The sequence below is a fragment of the Molothrus aeneus genome, chromosome 3 (genome assembly GCF_037042795.1).
Source record: "Molothrus aeneus isolate 106 chromosome 3, BPBGC_Maene_1.0, whole genome shotgun sequence".
NCBI classification, from domain to species: Eukaryota; Metazoa; Chordata; class Aves; order Passeriformes; family Icteridae; genus Molothrus; species Molothrus aeneus.
In genome coordinates, this window is record NC_089648.1 from 51,155,199 (window position 1) to 51,179,517 (window position 24,319).

The 24,319-nt window shown below is 43.0% G+C and overlaps 1 protein-coding gene across 1 annotated transcript; it reads left to right on the plus strand.

Annotated features, from left to right (window-relative positions):
* The first annotated feature begins 299 nt into the window (after positions 1–299).
* Positions 300–16,113, plus strand: LOC136554270 (collagen alpha-1(I) chain-like). The gene is made up of 5 exons (XM_066546114.1): positions 300–464; positions 4,205–4,368; positions 13,061–13,878; positions 14,114–14,475; positions 14,806–16,113. The coding sequence occupies exons 1-5, from the start codon at positions 300–302 to the stop codon at positions 16,111–16,113; spliced, it is 2,817 nt and encodes a 938-aa protein (XP_066402211.1).
* Positions 16,114–24,319: the final 8,206 nt, after the last annotated feature.

Here is a 24,319-nt window from a genome sequence, read left to right on the forward strand (position 1 = left end):
TTCCATTTGAAGAGAAGTGCAAGTGGAAAAGCCATTATCCTGCAATTTTTTGTTGTTGAATTGTCATGTCACTAAGTGAATTCTCTCAAACAATCCTACAAGCAGATAATTCAAATATCCTGCACCAATTTTATAACGAAAATGAGGCAAACAAAGATGACAAAGTCCAAGCTGCCAAAACACCTGATAGCAGGTCATTATTTATCTTTAAAATATATGTGGCAAAAAACAGAAGTGGGAGCAGGGAGGGCTTTTTTTTCACTGTGAACCTGGTGTTCAGCCTAAGTAAGCAGTACAGAATGGAGGAGAGTCTGCCCATTGCTGAAGGGCACAATCCAACCACCAATGAAATTCCCAAAGTATTCCCCAGCATTTTGTCTCCTCATTTACTGCACTCAGCTGCCCCATGCCATGCTCTCCTGCCCCAGCAGGACACTGCCACCAGCACTGGTCTCTCAGGCCAGGTATGTGAGGGGATCTTCAGGCATAAGGACGAGCAGCCTCCCTCCCATTCAGAAGCTACTGGGAAAATGTTACATTGCCAAGAGGAACATTTTAATTCTATGGTAAGGATTTGGTTTAGGATGAAAACATTAAACTTGAAATGGGATGATCCCATATAGTGCAGATGTGTGTGAGCGTCCGTAGAGACAAAGTGTAGGAGTGTATTTGTGTCTGTGGTGTGTCTATACACATTTACATACACACTTGTGCACATGGGAGTGTATAGATACAAAACAATATGTAGACATCTAAATATATAATTATGTCTATATTCACATTAGAAGTTTATATATAAAGTGCTTTGGCTAAGTGGTACCAAAACCCTGTGATTGTAACTACCTTTTATAAGCAATGGCTAATGGAGATTCTTTGGGCAAAACACATTAAGTCCTGGAAGCTAAGTGGGAGAAAAGCCAAGCCCTTATTTTGTTGCACCGAGTATTTATATTTTATTTCATATGTCTAATCAAGACAAACCAGATCTGAAACACATATTTAGGAACCTGAAGTTTTCAACAATAAGTAACCTAATTTCCAGAAACCAAAAGCAATTGCTAAAATACTTATTTAAACTGCCTTCATGGAAACAAAGAGAAAACACTTTAAAAATCTTAAAAATATCAAATCAACTTGACTGCTTCTGTATCCCATTAATTCAACAAGATCCTAGGCAACAATAATATTTAGAATAAATATTTTTCTTATGGGAATAGCATTTTCACTCAAATTGACCAGATGATATCAATTAAAAAAACAAAGATTAGATACAGAAAATACATCTACTGACTTACTTAAAAACAAAACTGTACTTCAGTCAGCACAAAGCTTGTTTAAGAAGATATTGACTTTTTCTTTTAAAAGTCTTCTTACTTCTAAGGGGAAAATGGTTTTTTTTCCCCTCGCAGTATTTTGAACTAATTTCCATCCAAATGATGAAAATCTGTCTCCTAAAACTTCAGAGAGCACACCCTACTCAGTGTAAAACACTGCACTCCTACACAAATATAAAGCTGAATATATCGAAGGCAAACCTAGTACTGATTCCAAGTTCTGCACTTGGCCTATATGCACACCTTAAAAAAAAGAGAGGAAGACGAAGAGCAATATAAATAAATACAATCCAGTGATATAAAAATACAGTAACTTTCTACGCAATATACCATCTGTTCCTCCAGAAAAGCATGCTGCATCAAGCCACAGGGGCTACAGCTAAGAAAAGCCCTTGTAGAAGAGCCAAGTTCAGTAATGAGCAGTTTCAGAAGCTGTGGAAAACTGCACCAGCCACCACAGTAAGGAGGCAGCCTGCGATACGCTCAGTGGGAATCGCCATCCCCCCGTGCTGTGGGCTGGGGTTACCCGACCTGCCACAAGGCCCTCAGAGAGCGCCCCAAATGTTGCAAACCCAGGGTCAGAGGTTCACAGTGTACCAGGAAAGCTGGGCTGGGCCATGCTGCGGAGCAAGCGCTAGCTGTTTGAGGATGTGGTGTTTTGCTATGGGTTTTTACAGGAAAGTTTTGTCTCCAGAGTTACAGACACAGTAAACTGGATTTCCCCATCTACTCCACAGACCACACCTCCACTGCTGCTGCTCCCTTCTCTTGTACCATGGATCTAGGATCAGCAAACAGAAATAGCTTCCAGAACATGGGAACAAGCTCCCTAGTACGCCTGCTGCCCTTGAGGCACATGAAAAACAGGAGCTGCTGCTGCATGCCAGGTGCTTGCTCACTGTTGTGCGCCTTACAGCAAATAAAGCGAGCGCCTTCCAGCCACTTGGGCAAAGAGGCAGGCAGGAGAGACCCAGATCAAAGGACTGCTAAGGGGTGCTCTGTTATGGTTTAGAAGGCCAAGTTAGGTGTGCAGGCCTCTCCTTCCAGCTGGCAAAGTCTCAGGTACTCAGGATTATGTAGTAAGAATTTCCTTCTGCCGCTTCTATTGTTATTCATAATGTGTGTGTTAAAAAACGTATCCGGCCTTTCCAGACTTTGGTTGCATTATCACACCAAACACAGGCTTTAGAGCAAGGTCTAAGTTTTGTAAACCATGCTTACAGAGAATCTGCTTGTGTTCCCTGTCACCAACCCCAGAACAAAGGACAGAATCACAGAACCTTGGGCAATTAGGAGACCGTACCCAGACTGGAGGGGATTTGTGAGCCAACACTTTATCACAGCTCTCATTAATAAAATAATAAACTGTGCAATTACAGTGGGTTGTACACATACCTTAGGGTATGCAATAAGGCACAAATTTAGAAATGGAATATTTCCAACAATCAACAACAACTTAAACAGGCAAGGATCCTTATCAAACAATTAGGTTACTCAAGAACTACTCCAATAACTGGCCCTTTTTGCCCAGGGTTATGCATTCTAGAACCATGTCATAAGCTTTCGTTGAACTAGGCTTTTTCCTCTTCCTTTTTTATTTTGTTTGTACTGTTAAAAAAAAAAAAAAAGCTCATCTCCCCTCTAATCCACCCATCAGATAAGGTGCAAAATTTTATTTTAAACTATATCCAAAAATGGGGAACTGCAAAGAAAAACTCCATTATCAAGGATAACCTAATTCAGTTTGGTGCTACTGGGCTACAGATGGAGAAGCAGATACATAGGGCAGGTGAAATACACCAATAGGAAACATGACACTAGAACCATGCAAACCCTTTGTATAGATTGCTTCATCTTTCTTTTTATTCTGAACCATAATGGAAACAGAGGAAAAAAACCCAAAAAACCTTTCAAATTATGTCACTTGAAATAAGCAGGCATCAGACCTCATTAAAAAAATAAAAATAAAAATAAAACAGGTCATCATACACAAACTGAAATTAAATGCAAGTTTCTCAAACCTTAATCATTCCAAAACCAAATAATGGCATTTCACTGGGGAGAGAAGCACACAGGACAAGATACAGCCCTGGCTCCAAGCAAGTTTCTTTTTCAGCTGAGTTATAACTACAAATAATAACCAAAAAAAGCTAAAACCACAGCTCTAAGCCAGTCAGTTGCAACACTTTCACCTCCAACTTCATGTACTTTATATTCAAATCACATGAAAGGACCTTGGGGTACATAATGTATAATTTTTTTTCTAAAATACCTTATACCATCTGGCAATGTAAAGATCATTTCTGTTGAGAGTGCCTTTCCTTGTAGGTCTTCTCTGCCTGAAGTATCCAGAGGCTGATTCCATGTAGACAGTTTTTCCAACAGTTTCACCTAGTGTTACTATATTCAATGAAACGCAAACCTTGCATGCTGAAGGTTTCCATTTATAGGCTGGGACAGTCACGAGAAGCACTATTTCAGCAGTACAAGTCCTACCTACAGCTGATGGCAAAATCCTGGCCTCATGAAAAAAAAAAAAAGTCAAAATCAATAACTTCCCATTCTGCACTTTTATTAGTCAGGACACAATCCCAAATGACAGACTTTTCATTATATTCACAAGAGACAAGGCATTTCACATGGTTTCACAAGCTGTGCCAGGCACAGTTTGGTGTCATCTTCTCCGATATGGGGCACTGATTAGAAAACTGTGAGATGAGGGCAAGACAGTTTTGTGTTGGCTCCAGAGAAAGCGAAGCTCCAGCAACAAGATCCGTGTTGGCACGATGCTTTTTAGGATAGCTTTGATTTCCACCGCCTATTTGCGTGGTTAGTCTGCTCATGGATTGACTTTCTGGTCACTTTCCTAGAACCAAGAAAGCTGGCAGCACCAGCTCAGCCGCAGTGTGGAGGTGCGTGTCCCAGCAGAGCAGCAAGGCTCAGAGAGCACCCTGCTCAAGGTGACACTAAAAGTGTCAGGCACCACCCATGACAGGGCCTGGGGAATGACCCTTCCACCTTCTGAGCAGACAGAGTGATGTGACTACGTCCTTCAGAAATATGAGGATGTAAAAGGAATTCAAAGTGCTTCAGCTTAAAGGCAAACATCCTTATGGGGTCCAACAAGACCTTGGTGAGTCAGTCAAAGGCAGCTAAATGGGGCCATGCTCACTTACTAATCCTGCTGCACCCTCCTGGCAGCAGAGCACCAGAAGCAGTGGATAACATTTTAGAAATGCATCTGCATAGACACTTGTGAAATAAATGCTAACAGTCATACATAAATAATTCAAATAAATTTATTTATTTAAAATATTTCCTTTGATAGTTAACCAGCAGCAGAAGTTGAACCTACATGGAATCCAGGACAAATCTTCCTCCCAGTGACAAACAAGCCAGACCTCCAACCATGAGCTCTCATGAAATTATTCCAGGTATATTGTTCTATGAAGGAGACAGGACATGACTAGAGGTAAAAGCTATGATCACATATATGTACATGAGTCTAGATGTATACAATTAGACATGCATTCTTAAATATTTCTTCACACAATGTGGCAAACCCTCTACATTTTCTGCTGTAATATGTTCATTTTTATGGGAAAGCATCAAAGCAGGAACCAAAAAAATGCATTTTTGGTTGAGATGAAAAGACAAGTATAATCCCATCACCTACATGTGACACCGAATTAGGCAAGGAAACTGAAACACGGTTGTTTTCTAGCATGTGAATCTGTAAACAGCCATCAAATGTACTTATTACACTTTTGGCTCACCAGACAACCCACTTGACTGAAAAAAAGAAAATCAAAATTAGTTTCATTTACTCCCCTGCTTGGGAGTTAAGTGGGTTGAACTATGGAGATTAAATGATACTGCAAAGAAATTAAATCAAAACCATGCATAAGCAAATGTAAAAATAACTACCTTCAAGCACTGAGCAAGGTAAGAAGCATCATATTCTGTGCGCAAGCTACCTGTGGAGATGTCAAAGTGGGAAGTTAGAGGATGTTACCACTGTATCCCTGAATGGGCCTTCCATAGGATCTTAGTTACTCAGTGATGCATGCTTGTATGACTTGAGAAGGGACAGGGATTCTAAAGACTGTTTTACTAAAATTCTGTAGGTTAGAGGGACACTTGATCTGATAAAAATAACTTCCAGTAGGCAATTATAATCCACTGTCAATCACATTCAAACCTCCCATCCCCATCTTATTATCTTCCCCTCAAAGCCTCATCCTCAACCAGCATACATCCAAAACTGTGTATTTAACATCCCTGTTTTCTTCCTTAATTAATAAGGTTGTGAGTGAGAAAGAGAAAGAAAATTAAAAGGTTTCTCTCATATTCACTCAATTTGTGGAAAATGAGCTACACTGAAGTTTTGAAGATGTGTGCATAAAGGAACTCCATCGTCCCATGTGTCTTTCTCTTTCCTGCCATGCACAGGGTGATCTGGGGAGCAGGGGAAGGGAAGTCAGGGTACATCTGCTGCAAGCTACTTCACTGTTCCTACAGAAGAATTAGCCAAGACCCCAGACACACCACTATAAAGCATCACACAGAGGACATACACCAAAACTAAAGCAAAGGTTCTTCCTGTACACTCATCTTTCACAAGTGAATGTGTCCAGTCCAGCTTCCCATCATGGAGCATTTGGGTCTATCAGCCTCGCATGAGGTAATCTGTACAACCCAGAAGCAAAACAAGCATTTCCAAGGTGACATGTAAACACATCCTGTCCTTGCTCCAAAACAAAAATTTGGAAGACCTGGTATGTTTCTACTCTCTTCTGTATTACTTTCTCACCTCTCCTTCAAGCCTGTCATAGGTAATAAACAGTGGTTGAATTTTTCCCATGAAGAGATCACTAATTTAATAGAATCACTGAACAACTATATGAGCTGAGCTAAAAAACAAAGCAGAGCAAATGAACGTATTGTATGTCATCCTTTTGCCTCCCCACATTTCACAGACCAAAGTCCTGTCAGACCAAATAAAAGTGCTGTCCTACTACTATATATCAGCTCCAATTTACCACCTTACTTGTTTAGAAAAAAAATAGCTGACTCAGAGTTGCGCTACTAATTACTCCAAATCATGCAGTAGTTTTACTAATGCGTGGCTGACTATAAAGTTCTTCACCAATAATTAACATTACTCACTACAATAAATTAGGTCAAAGATGAGTACAATTTGTGCACTTAATTCGTAATCAGGTAAATCAGAGATTAAAAATATATTACATATCAAACATGACTGGACCAATTTCAGTGTCCTCTTGATCCCAACATTTTCCACCATAAAAACCAACTGCAGAGATAGCAACACTGCGTTTGGTATCACTCTAAAACAAATACCTTTCTGTCAGTTTGTATTTCACTAACATCATTTCCTCCTAAGCGCATTATATAAACTACTCCTACCCTTACACTTTCCACAAATTTCTTCAGATGTATCAGTAACATCTTGCTAAGCCTGTATCAAAATTCAACTGTACCTCACAAATTAAATACATGTAGCTTATCCATTATTTAAACCTTAAGAAATCAAATATTCTAGCCAAGCAGTTCTGTGAAAATATTCACTAACTTTTAAAGGGATTTTGCTACTATTGCAGGACCAAGCATAAAATAATGGAACAGACTGCAAGTTTTGTTTGACATGAATTTACTAAGAATGTTGGAAGAAATTAAATTCACATAGCTTTGAAGAGATTTTAAAGCAAAATCTCTTACTCAAAGAGCCTAGTATTACAGCCTCACCTGGTGATCAAAACAGATTATCATATCAAGACAGCAGGAAGATGTCCAACTTTATAGTCTCATAGTTGATATTTAATCCTACAGTTTCTACCAAACTGTAGAAACCTTTTTGACCTATACAGGACAGGGAATTTGGCTGTAGGAGTCTATGAATGTCCTGCCAAAGATAAGTGCCTTTTTCACTAAAGAACTATTTTACTTCAGACAAATGCACTTAAAAGGCTTTTCATAAACAGTTTCAGAAATTGCATTCATAAACATAACTGATTTTAAATGGAAAAAAGTCAAAAATTGTCCATTTCTATTGTTACAGAAGACCATGAAGTGTATTTGATTTTCTTTTCTAAAACATTAACACAGCAGTTTTAGAAATTCAACTCTCAAGATGAATCAGTGTTTCACAGGTGTCACACAGGACTCAGTCGAACACTGTCAGCATGCAGAGGTGTCAGTGAACCATGGGCCTGCACGATGCTCTAGGGCGTCTCTTTCATTGCTAAGGCTTGTGCAGAAAGAAGGGAAATCACATCCAGTCCTCAGAAAAATTGACAACAGTTAAAAGCAAATAAGGACATTATTTTTCAGCTAACTGAACTATTTATTTTAGCTGTCTTTGAGAGACAAACAACATAAAACTCCACATACTTCTAGAACTTTTGTAAGCACACTACACACAAAATGAACTACACTGACCTGTGAGACTGGTAATAGATGCCAGCAACTTAGGTCTCTGTTGAATACTGACTTTGGTCTAAACTGAATAGTTTTTGCTCTAACTAACTAGTGTCACATCTTGTTGTCAAGGAAGGGTAACCTCGGTTATTATTTCATACTATTCTTTCTTGATGCACTACACATGTTTTGTTTTAATGGAAGCCACAAACACAAATACATAAATACAGAGAATTGGGACTTTTATCTTATTAAAATAAACAAAAACAACAAAAAAACCACACCAACATGTAACAAAACCCCACTGTCTAATAAGACTAATTTTGATAACCCTGATCCTATGCCATTAGATTTTTTTAAACTTAGAGCTCCTTTCTGCCTAAGCACAGATGTTGGTCTATGGAAAACCTGCTCAATAAATAATATTATTTCAACAACATTCTCTGATGTTTTATATCTTACACTGTGCAGTTAGAACTTTCTTTCAGCTTTTTACATTTCTTTAGCAATACTACTCTCTGTACCCACAAAAGTCTAAACTTCATAAATTACAGAAAACAACTTGGAACTTTTCTGCTTCATTTTTTTTTTGAGTATTTTCTTATGAAGAGGGTCAAACTCTACTCTATTGCATTACTTTTAAAATGTCACCTGACACTGTAATTTCAATTCCCGTTCCCTCCTCTAGTTTTTACTGTTCTATTAAACTGAACTATACATGCAAATTACCTAACTGCTTTTCTTTGTATGAAATTTCCAACAAACTACTACCTGAAAGAGAAACTCTCTGTAGCAGTCAAACCTTGAGTTTCTCCTGTATGACACAACAGCAATTAAGCTAAGCCTTTCAAAAAAATACTGTACATTCTTCTCCCCACCTTTTTTGCAACTTACATAAATCCAAGATTTTAGCCAGAGCTGCAGCAGTTCATTAGGAGTTACTTTAGTTGCAATTAAGTGAACTTCCACATTTAAGAACAGATGTATTCTTTACTATTCTTTTTTTGGGTGTGCAGGATCAAATTTCTTGTACATGAATTGCATTTTTCAAGCTCGGTAATGTATTAGGGCAGAACTATCAACTAACAGGAAAAAAAAAAACCAAAACAGAAAAACAAGAAAATAATTTTATGTAAAACACAAATTGAGGTGCAACGAAACAAACCCATGTGTATATCAAGTGGCCATAAACTCATTACCTACTACATTATTATATGACTTGTGGTTACCATGTCATACTTAGAAGGAACTTTTCTGCTGAGACCAAGTTTACACTGACAGCGATAGAATGTGCATAAACAAACTCAGAAAAAGGGGATATTATCACTATACAAACTGGTCATATCAGTATCACCATGTACCAGGGGAATTTACATCAGATAATTAAATCCATGTTTATACACTGCATTACTTTCAGAAAAGCACCCAAGTGGTACGCTCTTGGGTAGGCTTGCCCTGAGACTCCCATCCAGAGAAAGTGAAGGCGGGAAAAAGCAGGCACAGGTTTTTTCTTATTCAAGTTAAAGGCAATATCGAGGTTCAAAAAACAGTAAAAGAGACACATCCAGAGCAGAACAAGGAAATACGGAAACATAAGCAATGCTGTAACCAAAACCAGAGTGGTCCACACCCCACTGCTGCTACCCTGGCATACAGAGAACAGAGTGACCATTTTGCAGATGCACACAATGTGCCTGAAAGACAAATGAAAACAAGCACCCAAAATTCCAATACCTCCTCAGAGCAAGAAGAAGCTTTTATGTTTAGACCATATCAACAATGGCAAGAATTTAATCACAAGACAATAGAAAAAGGCAAGCGATTCCTGACTAAATTGCATATGGTACTTTAATGTCTTATTCTACACTGGGGCTTTTGAAACACTGTATAAGATTGTTCCCCCTACCTATATCCTCCCGCACGTTTTCCAGGCTCATAGCTTTGGGAAAGAGAGTTCTCAGGGACAAAGCTTACTGGGGACAACCTACTACGAATGAGTAAGGAGGGTAAAGCCAATTGTTTAATCTATGAACAAAGCAGAATGGTGAAATAAGATGTCCATGGTACCTCCCACTTGCTATTTTAGTAAAAAGAAAAAATATTTAAAACCCCCAGATATTTCCAGACATTAATATAGTCTTTAATTTCACTAATGATTTCTTGAAGTCTAAACAGGGGCTTGCTACTTGGTTATCATGGAAAAACTTCTAATATTTCTATTTACAGTGGATTTTTTCTCTCAGGCTGTCAGACCAGCATTTTCACAAGTCCTAATTTCACTTGAGAATTAAAATTATGGCTGCAATGAACTGCTTTTTAATATTTCCTGCTGAAATAGGGGACTCGTTGCAAAGTCTTACGAAAATTTTTAAGCACCCAGAAGAGAAAAAAGGCTGTGCAAAGTTGCTATTTCGCATCAGAATGGTACAACCAGCTTGAAACTTTCATTGTTCTATCATAATTCTGTGCTGCTTTATTTAAATGTAGCATCCCAAATTACTGACTGAATGTGTGAAAAATACCATTCTGTATTTTCCATCTAGCTTACACTTCCCCTTGCTGTTTCTTTACTTGTTCAGCAACTGCTAGATATTTTATTGAAGGGGGAAAAAAAAGAAAAGAAAAAACAAAAAACCAAAACACCCAACCAAACAAAAAAAATCTTCAACAAACAAATGGTTAAACTACAGAAGAAAGCCAAATAACTAAAAAAATATTTAATCTGTAGCTTGCTACTTCAGAGATGCTGTTTAAGAAATCTTGAGAAAATTAACCTGCCTCTTTAAAAAAAGAGAATTTTTAAAGCAGTTTCCTTGTAACTTATCGGACCTTTTTCAAATAACAAAGGTATGCAGCCTCTGCACTCAACACTGCTGTTCAACTCCCAAAAGTATTAACAATTAACTCTTCCTGAAGCCTTTAACCCATAAGAATAATAATAATTATGCATTCCTCCTGCTTGGAGGACCAATAATTTAAAGCCACATACTGACAGTCTGAGGTAAAACGGATAAAACATTTTCTCTTTACCCTGTGTGAAGAACATTGACATGAAGAACCAACTTTTCATGGGCCTGATTCATGATGGGGCAGAGGAAGCCAGTACTCAGCTCTGGCAATTTACCTGCAATCCTTAGGCAGAATCAACTATAAGCAGGTAGTACTTGCTGAGCTGTACAGATAACTATCAATATAACCAACCACAGCTTATTATAAACCCCACCACACTCAAATTTGAAGGATGGCAAGCCATATTTCATAACCCAAGTCATATTACTGTGACTTATACATTACTATGACTTGTACACAGGAACACTCTTAAATAGCAAGCATTTTTCTCTTTGATGGGTAAGTATTGCAGTGTTTCACTAAGTAAACCACTTCAGCCAGGCACACAGCTCCTATATTCGCACTACCTTACCCAATATGGTTAAACTACAAAAGCAGTAACAGTAACTACCCTTTGCTGTTGACCAAAAATGATGAGCAGAGGGACATACAAAATGGTACTCATTACTTTCACTTCTGTTTAAATCCAATTCACCTTTATTCTTTTTTTTTAAGCACCTAAATAAATGAATAAGCAAAGAAGTTTGGCAAAATGCTCAACAATAAATGTCCTGCTTTAAAAATGTCCAGCTTAGTTACAAACATGCAGACCAGGGTCATAAATTTGCTCACATAACTAAGTACAGCCAATGGTATGAGAAATAGTTAAAAGTCAAAAAAGAATAGCCTTGTAGGGTGCCACCACATAAACTAAACATGATATACTGCCAAACACTCAAGTAGACACATGTACCATTATTCAGCAAGGACCACATGAATGCATATGGCTCTCTGTTTTGTCTTCATAGTAACAAGAAGGTTTGTAAACAGATCTCACATATGAGGCAATCTAGTCACTTGAGAATCTAATAATCTGCCTTTATAAAGAAGCATTCTGCACTGTTGCCACACAATTCGACTTAGATACACAGTTAAAAGTCCTCTACATTTGTGCTTTGGGACAAGTGCTGCTCGATTCTATCCTAATCCATAGCAGTGAGGTTTTAAGAAGTCACCTCAGTCAGGACGTAGAAAACTGCTACGCCCAACAGCCATTGGAAAAAAACATCAACACAACAGATACAAAACATTAAAAATGCGGATTGTTCGATCAACAAAAGTAATGGCACACTGATTTTGTACCGTATTACTGCTGCCTTTGCATAGCTGAAAACCACAGCAATCTTCAACACATTTGCAGATGACAGTGGTACTTCTTAAAACTCACATGAATAAACCCTCTCAGCCTATTCTACAACACTTGACTTTTTGAGAAATGAGACCAAGCAAAAAAAATATTGAAGAAAGTTTCAGCTAATCCATACCTGAAGTTTCAGAAATATCTCCTGAGTGGAACGATCAGTAAAGATTTAACATCTAAGTGTAAATAAATATAAACGCCAGGATATACTGCATCTATCTAAATATGTCCATGTGTTGCAAATCCAACAGGCAGAGACTGTCCTATCTTTGAAAAACAGATGCACTTTTTCAGCATGTCTGTATATCATCTTTACTATCAAAAATATTGAGGATTCCACACTGCGTCCTGATAACCTGGGGATCAAATTCCTCTGGTAGTCAGTGGTAATCCACAACAACAGAGCTTAAAACTGGGCCCAATGAATTTGTACCTCGTTAGACCAGTAGTTCCTTTAATCTATTAATTACTCCAATTACCCGGTGTCCCCAGAACTCCTGACGATGATGACCGGAGCCCCCTTGCGCTGGGAGCTGCACGAACACTCGCCCGCACACGCAGCTCCGGGAAGCAGAGAAATACAGACCTAGCCAGCAATGCTTCTCCTCTGCCACCCTGACCACTTTGTTTACTTCTTTCGTAATAGCTCTCAGTATAAATTCATTAGAAAAAGAAAAATAAAGAAAAAGTGACACCCTTGAGTAAGTCAGCATAAAACGTTTAGTGCCCCCTCTATTATTTAATAATGTACAAACCCAGACAGATTTAATATTAAAGTAGGCTTCACTTTAAAATGAGACGAGAGAAACTATTTAGCTAAACATTTCTGCTGAACCTCATTAGTATTTCGATTACTTTAGTTTAAAAGCTTTTTAAGAACTATTGCCTAAAAAACCCCAACTCTTTAGTGTTTCAGCAGAAGTTTCATTTCTGCAACTATCATATAAAAAAAAAAAAAAACTCAAAAAAAAAAAAAAAAGTTTGACCATTAGTGCCAACTAATAAGAAAAACAGAACCCTTTTCCGGGAAATTAAGCTCTGAGGAGGTTTATCGTTGTCCCGGGGCGAGCCGCGGCCGCCTGCCCACGGAGACAAGATGTGCTGGCCGGCGGCCGGCCGGGACCCCGGGCCAGTCGCGCTGGGGCGGCGGGGCCTCCCCCCGGCTTCCCCCCCGCGGGCCGGAGTTCTTGGGGACACCCAGCACCGGGAGCCCGGACACCACCACCACCCACCCTCCGTCCCCTCCGCCTCGGGCTCCCTCTCACGAGGGGAAGGCCGTGCGCCGGGCCAGCCCCCGGCAGGAAGGTCGGGGCGGGCTGCGGGGCATGACCCGGGATAACCCGGGGCTTTCCCCCGCCTCCCCCCCCACCCCGCCGCTTGACCCCGACGGCGGGGACACGGCGGGGACGCGGCGGGGCAGCTCGCCGTCCCTGCCCGCCTCCCGGCGCGGAGCCGGCGTGCGGTGGTGTATCCTATGCGACAGGCGCGGATGTGCCGCTTACATAATCCCCGCCGGCCGCACACGTACCCCGCATTACATAAGGGATCGTGCCCCCGCCGGCCCCCGCGGCAGCCCCGCCGGCGGGCGGGGGGACAGAGGGAGGGAGAAAGGGAGGGACCCGGCGGCGGCCCCGGCCGAGCCCCTCGTTAACCCCCTTCCTGTGGCGTTTACACGTCATGGAACATTCCCGGAACGGGCCAACGTCCCACCCACTTCAGGGAACAGTCACCGCGGCGCAGCGCGCACACGCACTCTCGCACACGCACCCCGGCGCGGTGCCGGGTGTCCCCGCACACACACGCACTTCCCCCGTGTCCGGCACCCCCGCGGGGACGCGCTAGCAGCCGGGGCACGTCCCCTCCCTCCGCTCCCTCGGGCGCCCTGTCCTCCGCCGCGCCGGGTGGCCCCGGGCGCCCCCCCTGCCTCGGTGCCCCCCCATCCGCTCCCGGGGCGCCGGAGGCCGCGCTGAGTGCCCCGTCGGGTCGGCCCCCCCGCGGGCGCCTCTCCCCGGCGGTGACCATGCCCATTCCCCGCCGCAGGAGGGGATTACGCAAGGCAGCCTTCTCCTCATCTGCATACACTTACAAGCCGGGTATTCCCCACATTTCCTAACGGCGTGTCACCGACAAAGGCCTGTCCCCGCCGTGTCCCCCTCCTGCGCCGGCTCAGCGGGAAGGGCCGCCGGCCGTGGTGCCCCGGGGACGGTGCCGGTGCCTGCCAGCGCCCGGAGCCGCCGCCACAGAGGTGACTTACCGGTCCGGCGGTTTTACAGCCCCGCCGGCTTCCCCCGCCGGCGCCCTCCCGCCGCCTTGCCCTCCATTTACCCCCGTAGCCCCGGGCGGCACTCGGAGCGCCGGCCACGGACCCCCCCCTCCTGCCTGCCGCGGCCCGACCCTAGCCCCGCGGCGCCCCGCACCCGAGCCCCGCCGCCCCGGCGCGGCTGTCAGCTGGTGCCGCTGACAGGGAATGAGCGGCGGGCAGGGAGGAGGGGGCTGCCCACAGCAGCCGGTGCTGCTCACCTGGGAAATCACCGAGGAGGAAGGAGGGAAGCCCTCCCGGTGCCCTTGTTGTTGTTGCTGCTGCTGCTGATCCCGCCGGGCGCTCGTGTTGCTCCTTTGCTAAGGGCTCGCCCGGAGTGAGGCGGCTCGCGGTGCTTCTTTATATATAAAGACAGACAGAGATATTCCAGCGGCCAAGGGGCGCCCGCTTCACGCGTTTATCTTAAGGCAGGTCATTCCTCTCCCTCTTTTTGGAAAGGCTCATCACCATCTCCCTGACAGTGGCGGAGGGGCTGGTGTTGCACGGGGGAGAGGCGGAGGCCCGGGAGCCGCAGCCCGCCCTGGCCGCGGCGGGAGGGAGCGCTCCGCGCTGCAGGCGGCTCCGCCGGGCTATTCCTGGCACCACTTCCCAGAACAGAAGTTACAGGGCGGCGAGCGCGGAGCGAGCGCGGGGAGCGCGCCGCCCGTGACGTCACCGGGTCCCCCCGCGCGGCGGCGGGAGCGCTCCCGGGCGCGGTGCTGGGCGCTGCCCGCCCTGGGAGCTGCGCGGGGCGGGAGCCGCGGGAGCTCCGCGCCGGGGAGGGCGCGCACCGAGGAGGCAGGGCCTCGCAGGGCGAAGCCGCGGCCTCTCCCCGCCGGCGGAGATCGCCGCTCCCCTCCCCCTCCCCGCCGAGGGAACTCCCAGGAGAGCCAGTCCCGACTTGCCGTGCGCAAGCCGTGCGTCCTCCCGGCCTGAGAATTTCCTCCGAGGACGCGGGATCCTCCTGCCCCCTCCCCTCCCTCCGCTTCCTTTCTCTCCCTCCCCCGGCCCCTCCACCCCCTCGCTCTCGCCCGGCCGAGATCGCGTTATCTGTCAAGGAGAACAATACACCGCCGGGGCTCCCCGTGCCGGCCGCCGGCCCCGGCTGCGCAGCGGAGCCCGGGTCTCCCCAGGGCGGGGACCACCCCGACCCTCGCTCACCCTCAGCACGTGGGCCCGGAGGAGGGGCGCGCATCGGGCCGGCCCGGCGGGGCTCGCCGCCGCCCCGGAGGGCAGGCAGCCCGCCGCGCCGCCCCGGGCTGTGCCGCAGCCATACGCATTTATTGCAACACCCGCCCGCCGCCAGCGCCGCGGCCGAGCGGAGCGAAGCGCCGGCTCCGGGAGCGACCCGCGCCGCTGGGAGGGAGGGCGGGCGGGGGACGCGGGCGGCCGCGGCGCCGGGTAACGGGGCTCGCAGCCCCCGCCGCCGCCGCTCACGGGGCTGCCCGCGGCCAATGGGGGCGCGCAGCGCCCGGGGCGGCGGGAGGGGCTCGGCCGGGCCGGGGCCGGCGGCGGGGTCGCTCTCCCGCAGCAGCCCCCGGCCCCGGGGCAGAGAGGCGCTGCAGGGGAAATTCCCTCCCGGCCGGGCGAGGCGGTACCCGTGCTTCCTTGAGACATCCCTCTGCCCTTCCGCGGTGGTCGGGAACCCAACACGGGTTTTCGGAGTCTTCGCCGAAGCAGAACCCGGCCCTGGTCCCGCACCGACACACGCCCCGGGTCCTGCCGCTCACACTATCTTCGAGTTAGTTAAGCCTGAGCGCGATTCCGGGGAACAGCGTTTGTATTCCTGAGATTTGCCACGGCTGCTTGGAGAGTGAAGCTCAACCGGCTGGTTCCCTCTCCCGGCCGCTCCGGCAGTGCGGGGGTCCCTTGCCTGGCCTCGCCTGCTTTGGCTTTGCCATGGCACCGGCGCCCGCTGGGTTTTTGACAGCAGGTCTTCACTTACTTTTCAGAGTAAATTTTCTTTTGGGGAATCCATTCAGCCGCGTTTACAAGTTACTGGAAGTTGATTTGAAGTGATGCCAACTCGCAGCACCATTACAGTGACATCAAAAGTCATACTTGGCATCTGAGATTATTCTTTTGACTGAAATCAAGAAAAAAATCTGTCTCGTGGATGAAAAGGAAAAAGTTTATACATAAATCCTGAAAACAATGGTTCTTATGGTAGATGCCAGAGTAAATAAAACCATTATTTCATAATTTTAGTAGCTAATAATTTTAAGTTGTTCATGTATCTTTTAGGGACTAATAACAACTCAGTGCTCAGAGCTGGCAATACAGGGACATAAAAGGGCATAGAATCCATTAATAAAAATCTCATGCTACTGTGGTCTTTGGCCCCTGTTTATTTTGGTGACCTCTGAGTCAGGTTCATAGTGCTTCATTTTGCTCAATCCAGGAGATGCAGGATACTCTTAGGATTTCTTGGGGTTTCCCTCAAGTTATATAGGCACAGGATAATGTGACCATAATTTCATGATAAATTATGACTTCTTTTACAAATAAGGCTTGCTCCTACAAGCATGTTCAATACTGAGAGGGCTGAACAAAGAGGGTTTTGCTCCTTGTTACATCCATGAGCATGTCTGTCTTTGTTTTCCTGATTTTGGTGTAAGTGATACTGTCATTCCTGACACTGAGTATTGTTTGACTGGAATTATTCTGTCTGAGCAAACATATTGACTTTGGGCTTGTGATCTTTATTTGATGTCATGTTAGAATAAGTCAATAGGAAATGGGAGTGCTTAGGATTTGTTTCAAATTGAGGTTTTCCCATCCTGCTCCAAGAGCAGCATTTATCTCTGCCCCCAAACGATGGCTGCCAGTATCTTCCCCTCTGGGAGGCTGCAGACTCCTGACCAGACTTCTTTGTGTATGCCCTGCGTTGTCATCCTCTCTCCTCCTTCTCACAAGACTCCAGAAGTTCATTTTTACTGTTACAGAAGGTACAGCAACAAGGTTCAGTGTTCAAAATAGGAGTTTGTTTACGATCAGTCTCAAAGCAAAGTAAAAAAATGCTTCTCCATAATGCCTTTCAAAATAAGGGTCTTTTTCCAATTACATTGGTTACCTCAAGAAGCCATACTGTGTGCACTTTCCCACATTCTCTTGGTATTGCACCATCTGAGCCAAAGCCATTTCCTTCACTGTGGCTCTACAAGGTATGTGCTGGAGCTACAACTCTTCAGCACATTGGTGTTTCCAGGGGAGAGAGTGAAGCTATACCTGTGCTCACAGAGAGACCCTCACTGTTCCACAAAATATGTTTGGCTCAAGCCCCAGAGCAGGTTTTGACAGGCTGCACAACTTGCAGCTGCAAGGGTCCTTAGCTTGGAGGAGACCTCCCCAGCCAAAGAGGCACGGAGTCCTCACAGGGTTCCTTCAGCCCTCCCCCTCTTTGTGCACGGTTATAGGGGAGTGGGTGTAACTGAGCACAGACTGACCTTCATCCCTGACCGCTGCCCCTTTCCCCTCCCACGGGGAGCAGGAGGCAGGAGCACTGTCCCACAGGGGACTGCAGCTGGGATGCCAGGGTAGTTTTCCTCCCAGACTCCTGCCACTGACTCCGCAGAGAGGCATCAGACATCTGAATCACTTTCTCTCGCCTACTCATGGCAACAACATAACTTAATGATGATGTCCTTGCTTCATACCATCCTGTCATTTCCCTCTAGATTTTTTTTCTATGTTTACACCCAGCATTTAATAAAACTATCACTCTAACAAAGAAGATAACTAAGGGAGGTCTCAGATGTAAGATTTACAGCTGTCATTTAAATATAGATTTTGCAGATTCATCAAAAAATAAGTCATTCTTAATGCTTGGAAAGCACCTTGGCCGTGACAGCTTCAGCTCACAGCAAACACAACATACAATGATAATATTCAGCAATGATGTTCACAGATTATTAAATGCTATAAATTATTCTGAAAATTTGGTTTGATCTCAGAGCACACAGAATCCATCAGTTTTGTAAACTGTGCTGCTCTCAAAGTAGATAATAGAAAGCATTACATAATTTTTCTATTATAATGCAGTTGAATTGAAATGTTAAACAACCATTCATTCCTAAAATAGCTAATGATTTTAAAAGAATTCATCCTTTCTTAAGAAAAAATTACCCACAAGCTCGTTACTATTCTTCACAAAGTTGCTACAGATAGAACTGCAGCAAAAGGGACAATTCCTTTATATAAGGCATTGATACCTCTTAACTGATTTCACTGTGAGCAGTGTAAAACAAAATTGACCAAATGTATCCAATTTTCTGAAAGTCTCTGAGGGTAGGAGTGCAAAACAAAATTAGTGGTGTTATTTTGCTGTTTAGATCCTCTTTCTTAAGGTTTGATTAAATTAGAAAATCTATGGGAAATCTATGGGAATCTATGTGAATGGCTTTCCTCATCAATAAATATGAGGAGTTTTCTACCAGTAATGTTTAAAACACATTGTCCTTGTTTATACAGGAGTTTCCTCCCATATTCCTTCTCCCATTTTTCTGACCTGCTGTTTCTCTGCTCATCAGAGAGAGAAGGGCCCTGAGCTGGGTGCTGGGCGATGAACAGCCTGCAAGAGTGAGGGTCCCAGCCACCAGTCCCTCCCAGGGACACATGGAGAGCCTGAGAGGGCATACCCAGCAGCTCTGGGGCCAGCAAGGAGGGTGACAAGGGAGACCCAGATGGATCAGAAGAGTTGGCAAGAGTACTAAAAGGGCTGCATTTGCCTCTGACTTTACTTGGGGAGTCAAATACATCACAAAATCCATTTTAAGAGCAGTACTAATTCAGGTAACTGATTTTTTACTTTAAGAGATACCTACCTTCTACTGACCATGTCAAGCTCTTCTCAGAGATAACTAGAAGCTATAAGTTTCACATATCATTTAATATGATAAAATGCATTTCCTGCCACAGCATTCCACTTTCTCATTTGTACATATCGCTTTCCTTTTGCTCAAGTGCCATCTTATCTTATATGAGAAAAGAGGAAAAGACACTGCCATTTCACCCTCTCAACACCTCTTCCTATGTGTTCCTTGAATCCAGGCTGCTGTATCTTGTTTGTCTACTCTCCTACGTAAACAAGGGTAATCTTTCCTCATAGGGGAGTGTGCCCATGACTCCTCCACAGAACACAAAGGAGTCACAGTGAAGCACTCCTTTATGCGCCACAGCTCCAATCTCATACAGTATCAAATGGTGTGAAGGAGCAGAAGCCAAGGTGGTTAGCTTGAACAAGCCTGTGTGTAAATAACTCTGGCAGAGGGCCCAAAGGAAGGGGAGTCCTGTTTGCCTGCTAATGAACAAATGGCTGTATTTCCTGAAGGAAAAATATTTTTCTGCTATCTTGAGATTTCCTTAAAAAAAAAAAAAGTGATTTTCTCCACATAAAGTATTTCCAGATGCAGAACTAACATGCTGTGTGCATCAACTACTTGATAATAACATGTCATCACTTGACCTTGGAAGAGGGTGAAAAAATGAAAAAGGCAGAATTTTCTGAAATTATGCCCTTTCATGGGAACATTTTTTAAGCCAGTGAATCCTGGGAAACTGTTTTTTAAATAAAATTTGATTACTTTTACTCATTTTAATTTTTTTTCATAGCTAATTGACTAGCTGAATAGGAAAATCTACTCTGCTGACTCGAAACTCAGGCAAGGGATTATGTGCACTTCTCATGTGAGATAAATAAAGCTTGTAAGTTCTATAGCCAGGTTCTATTTGCTTGTCCTTTTTAACACAATCCAATTAAGTTTTTGAAAGACTTTTAGGCATTTTAAAAAATTATTTTGCCTTGCTGACAAGTGGAACATGTTACCAAGCATTGGTTATTTATCTTTAAATATAAAGTATTAGCTCCTGCAATTTTCTATACTGGACTCAGTTCTCCCCCTCACCCTGCCCCATTTTTTATAGGAACAACTGAAGTAAGAGCCTGCCAAAAGCATGACATGATTTAGCAACTTCTGAGTTATATATAACCTGACTATTAAGTGACTTAATTTTCTAATAGCTTACCTATTTTTATTCCCATTAGCCCTGATAGCCTTTCACTTAGCATTCTTCTCAAACAGGCAACTCTTTTGCATCATCTTCCAATTCAAAGAAACCTCCAGTGCTTCATGCATAGAGAATTTAATGTATGGGCTGGAGAGAGCAGAGGGGCAGGCCAGTCTTAATAGTGAGTAGTGACAACTTGAAAACAGAGTAAAGAAGAGATCTCAAAATGGCAGGGGGAACTTTGGATAAGAAAAATTGCATTAACTAATTTGCAGCTATCTAGAATTTCACCACATTATCCTATCTCCATAACTCCTCTGGCACATGTCATGGGAACCTTCCTAACCACATTGGTTACCTTCCTGGTTTTGCATCCCTGGAATCTTCCCACAGGCAAGCGCCCCAAGCATCCTGCAAATACTTTCCTTCTCAACTGATTGAGAGGGAAGTGTGCCACCTACTGAAGGACCTCAGCCACTTTCTATATGTCTTTGACTCTCTTAAGTTTTTTCCCATTTCTGAACTTTCCAGGCCTTCACACTACTGATTTGAATTAGAAAGTAGTCTTTGGTTTATGAAAGTTTGTAAACTCAGCAACTGGAAGGTCATGAATATGGACACGAGCAAATGTAATCCAGGCTGATTCCATCTAATTCATGTGTAAGCAGCATAATTTGATAAATCATCTGAAAGCAGTTACTCCTACACTGCCACTTTTTGCCAGAAATGAGATAAATATCAAGAATTATCTCTACAAATGTAAGAAAATACTCGATTTGTAGATAATTAGTAAAACACACAGATGAGGTGGCAGTACTGACATACATGTTATTTGCAGTTTGGGTGTTAGTTAGGCATTTTTAACAAATGAGTGAACAGCTTCACTGCCAGGCATTAGCTGCCTCTGATGGTGGATGCACTTTGTTCAAGTTATCATTTGGTTGAACAAGCTCAAAGCAAACTTTACACAGCTGCTGTCATAACTTGCTGTTTGACACACCTAGAGAGTGTCCTTTGGTTACCTGAGCCTTACACCACTGAGTTATTCATGCACAGTAATGCATTATTTTGGCTACCAAAAAAGTTGGAACAGATGTCAGTGTTGTTTCAAGTGTTGTAATAGTGGATCATCATAAATAAATAATTTAAGACCAATTTATTTTATTAATATCTATGAAACCGCTCAACTGAAAAATGCACAGTGTTGAGGTTCATCAGAGCCTTTCACTTTTGAGTCAGCAATATAAATTCTATTATATGCACTACAATAGATGATCAAAACTTCTAAAATTGTGATTCACTGAAATTAACAGATAATATATGCTTTAAAGTTTCTCACACTTCTGTAATGAACTGATTTATTCGTAAGAAAGATTGTTCTCAATAATTCTCAATAAGAATGTCATCAAAACTTCTGCTGCAATGTAAGAAATAAAATAATGCAGTTTAGAGTAAATATCTTAATGGATTAACAGTTTGAGGATGTGTAAAATAAAATTTGAAGTGTTTCTACCAGTTTTGTTAGTCTTAACCTACTTGTCATATGGTACATTAAAATCTCTGTAATACTTGAAACTGGACCATTCAATGTTTCACATATGTAAGACATAGAAGAAAAATAAAATTCATTGTCAGCAAGAACAAAACAGGGAGAAATCTAACTCTAGACTCACCATCATGTCTATACCTACTATCAGTTAAAAAAGTTCTGCAAGTCATTGCAGACAGTCCAGCAAAACTATCAGCCCAGTGACCAATGCAAGCACCGTTATCAGAGTAATTCAGAAACAAAAGGGATAAAAAAGTGTTACACCTGTATAGATGCAGGTGGCACACACCAAATACTCTTCTGCTCAGGCACAATCTGAAAAATAACATGGTGCCATCTTTCCCATCTTTCTTCTTTCCCATCAAGAAAATGATGAGATTCAGCAGATTTAACAGGCAAAAAACCCCCACTTAACACAGCACATGGCAGAAGTGTAGACCTGAGGCAGAAGAATGCTGTGGGGTGCCTGACTATGAATGTCTGAAAACAAGATTGGCCTCATTAGCTGTGAGACAATCCCTTACTGGCTATTAAAAAAAGCTCATATATGTGCAGATGCTTAGGGGTCAGTCCCTAAACCACTCACTGACTGGCAGAAGTGGTTGTATCATGGAAAAACTATAGGAGATTAAAAGAGGAAATTCTTTCCCTAGGTAGTGTAACTGGCCACACTTTGAGGACAACAAATTACATGGAGTTCTCATCTGGCTGAAATCGGGGCAGCTCTTATCTTCCTATTAATTTATGGTGGGTTGTTTCAGGGGGCTTTTTCCAGTCACAACTGGCCTTTCTTTCTGCAAATGTATGACAACTTTTGGGCTTTTAAAATTATTTTCAGTTTCAAAGACTGTATGGAGAAGCATTCAATGAAAATTTCAGTTCATCCTTGAATTATTTTTCTTCTTCATAATGGAAGAGACATTGCAGAGCATGTTGTATTTTCTGGTTTAAAATCCAAAATGCATTAAAGATCTCCAACAAATTACTGATTTGTCATAATGTAACCAATTCTAATAGCCAAAATATCAATATTAACTCTATTTCCTGAATACCACAGATTTGTAAATGAAAAATACCCAGGCAGCAAACTTTGTATTACCTGAGTTTTTAAACTTATAATATTTTTGAGCCATTGGCAGCCCAATTAGGTGTTCAGCATATGTCTTGCATTTCAGAATCCATACACCATTCATCTGGAGTAAAGAAATATGAAGGAGATGTGAGTCATTAATCATATTCAGGAAACAGGTTTCTGAAAATTAATACATGACCAGTTGCCAGTAAGTAACCATCTGCTACATATATGAAAAAAAGTATGTTCTAAAGCTACATATTTTAATGATAGTTTTAAAATGTTCAAATTGTAAATGGTAATGGAAACAATGTTTCTCTAAAGGAATGTCTAAGATCGCTCAAGACCCACCAAGGGCTGCACAATAATTCTGATCAATGGGAGCTAGGTAAAATTGCACAGACAGTACAGTACAGACAAGTCTGAAGTCAAGCTGGTGTGTAAAGGCATAATTACTGTTAAGTGCAGGAATAACCTTAGTGATTTCAGTGATGTTCTCTTGGGCTTAAAGTTAAACAAATGCTTAAGTGTCCTAGACTTCACAGTTCTGTGCCCTCCATCCTTTCTCACAGACATTGACATTTCTTGCACACCTCTAGGAGCAGACATACAGTTTGGCCCCATCTCTAGTTGACTATAAGTATACAAGTACATGGTTTTCTTACATTTTGAAAATTTTTGGATTTTTCAAGCGGGTGGACACTATTAATTCAAAGAGGCTACATTCATTGGAGGTTGTCTGTTAACAATTTGAGTTGTAATCTCAGTATGTGTCACCACTGCATCACTGCTGGGGGCAGGGGAGGAAGGGGGGGCAAAGAGTCGAATTGTGCTCTTGGTCAATAAGGACATTGTCAGACTGTTTAAGAAGCATATTTACCCAAAAACTAAGAATGGAAATTGCCAGCACAATTACAATGTTTTGGCAAGGAACTAGCATGAAGCCTGGGAAAAGTATGTTTGTGGATACCAACATGTATAAAAAGAGATTCATTCCTGGCCTTACAGCAGTGCTCCTTGCTCAAGGTCTGTGGACTGTAGAAATTAATAAAACAGCAAATTCAAAGTTCTGTCCTAATCTTCACTTAAACTGTAATTATATTTCAACAATCCAGAAACTTTTTAAACTGCAGAAAGGTTGGCAGCAGATAACCCTATGTGCTATGAGCAATAGGCACTCACAGCCATATAATAAATTAAAAACAAACCTCTCTGCTGCAGGTAGGTATAAAGGTCTGTTAAATATTTTAGGTGAAATTCTTTTCTTTCAAAAGATCAAAATTGCATCTTCAGCTTCTGTGTACAAACCAAAATATGACTAAAGATAGTTGATGATTGTAGGCAACAGATATTCTAAAATGTAATTTAA

Bases quoted from the DNA above. Each gene is read 5' to 3' on its own strand.
- LOC136554270 (XM_066546114.1), top strand. From the start codon at position 300: ATGGAGGAGAGTCTGCCCATTGCTGAAGGGCACAATCCAACCACCAAT. The intron at 465-4,204 runs GTATGTGAGGGG...TCACTTTCCTAG, and splicing joins GCACTGGTCTCTCAGGCCAG to AACCAAGAAAGCTGGCAGCA. The intron at 13,879-14,113 runs GTCCCCTCCCTC...TACACTTACAAG, and splicing joins CGCGCTAGCAGCCGGGGCAC to CCGGGTATTCCCCACATTTC.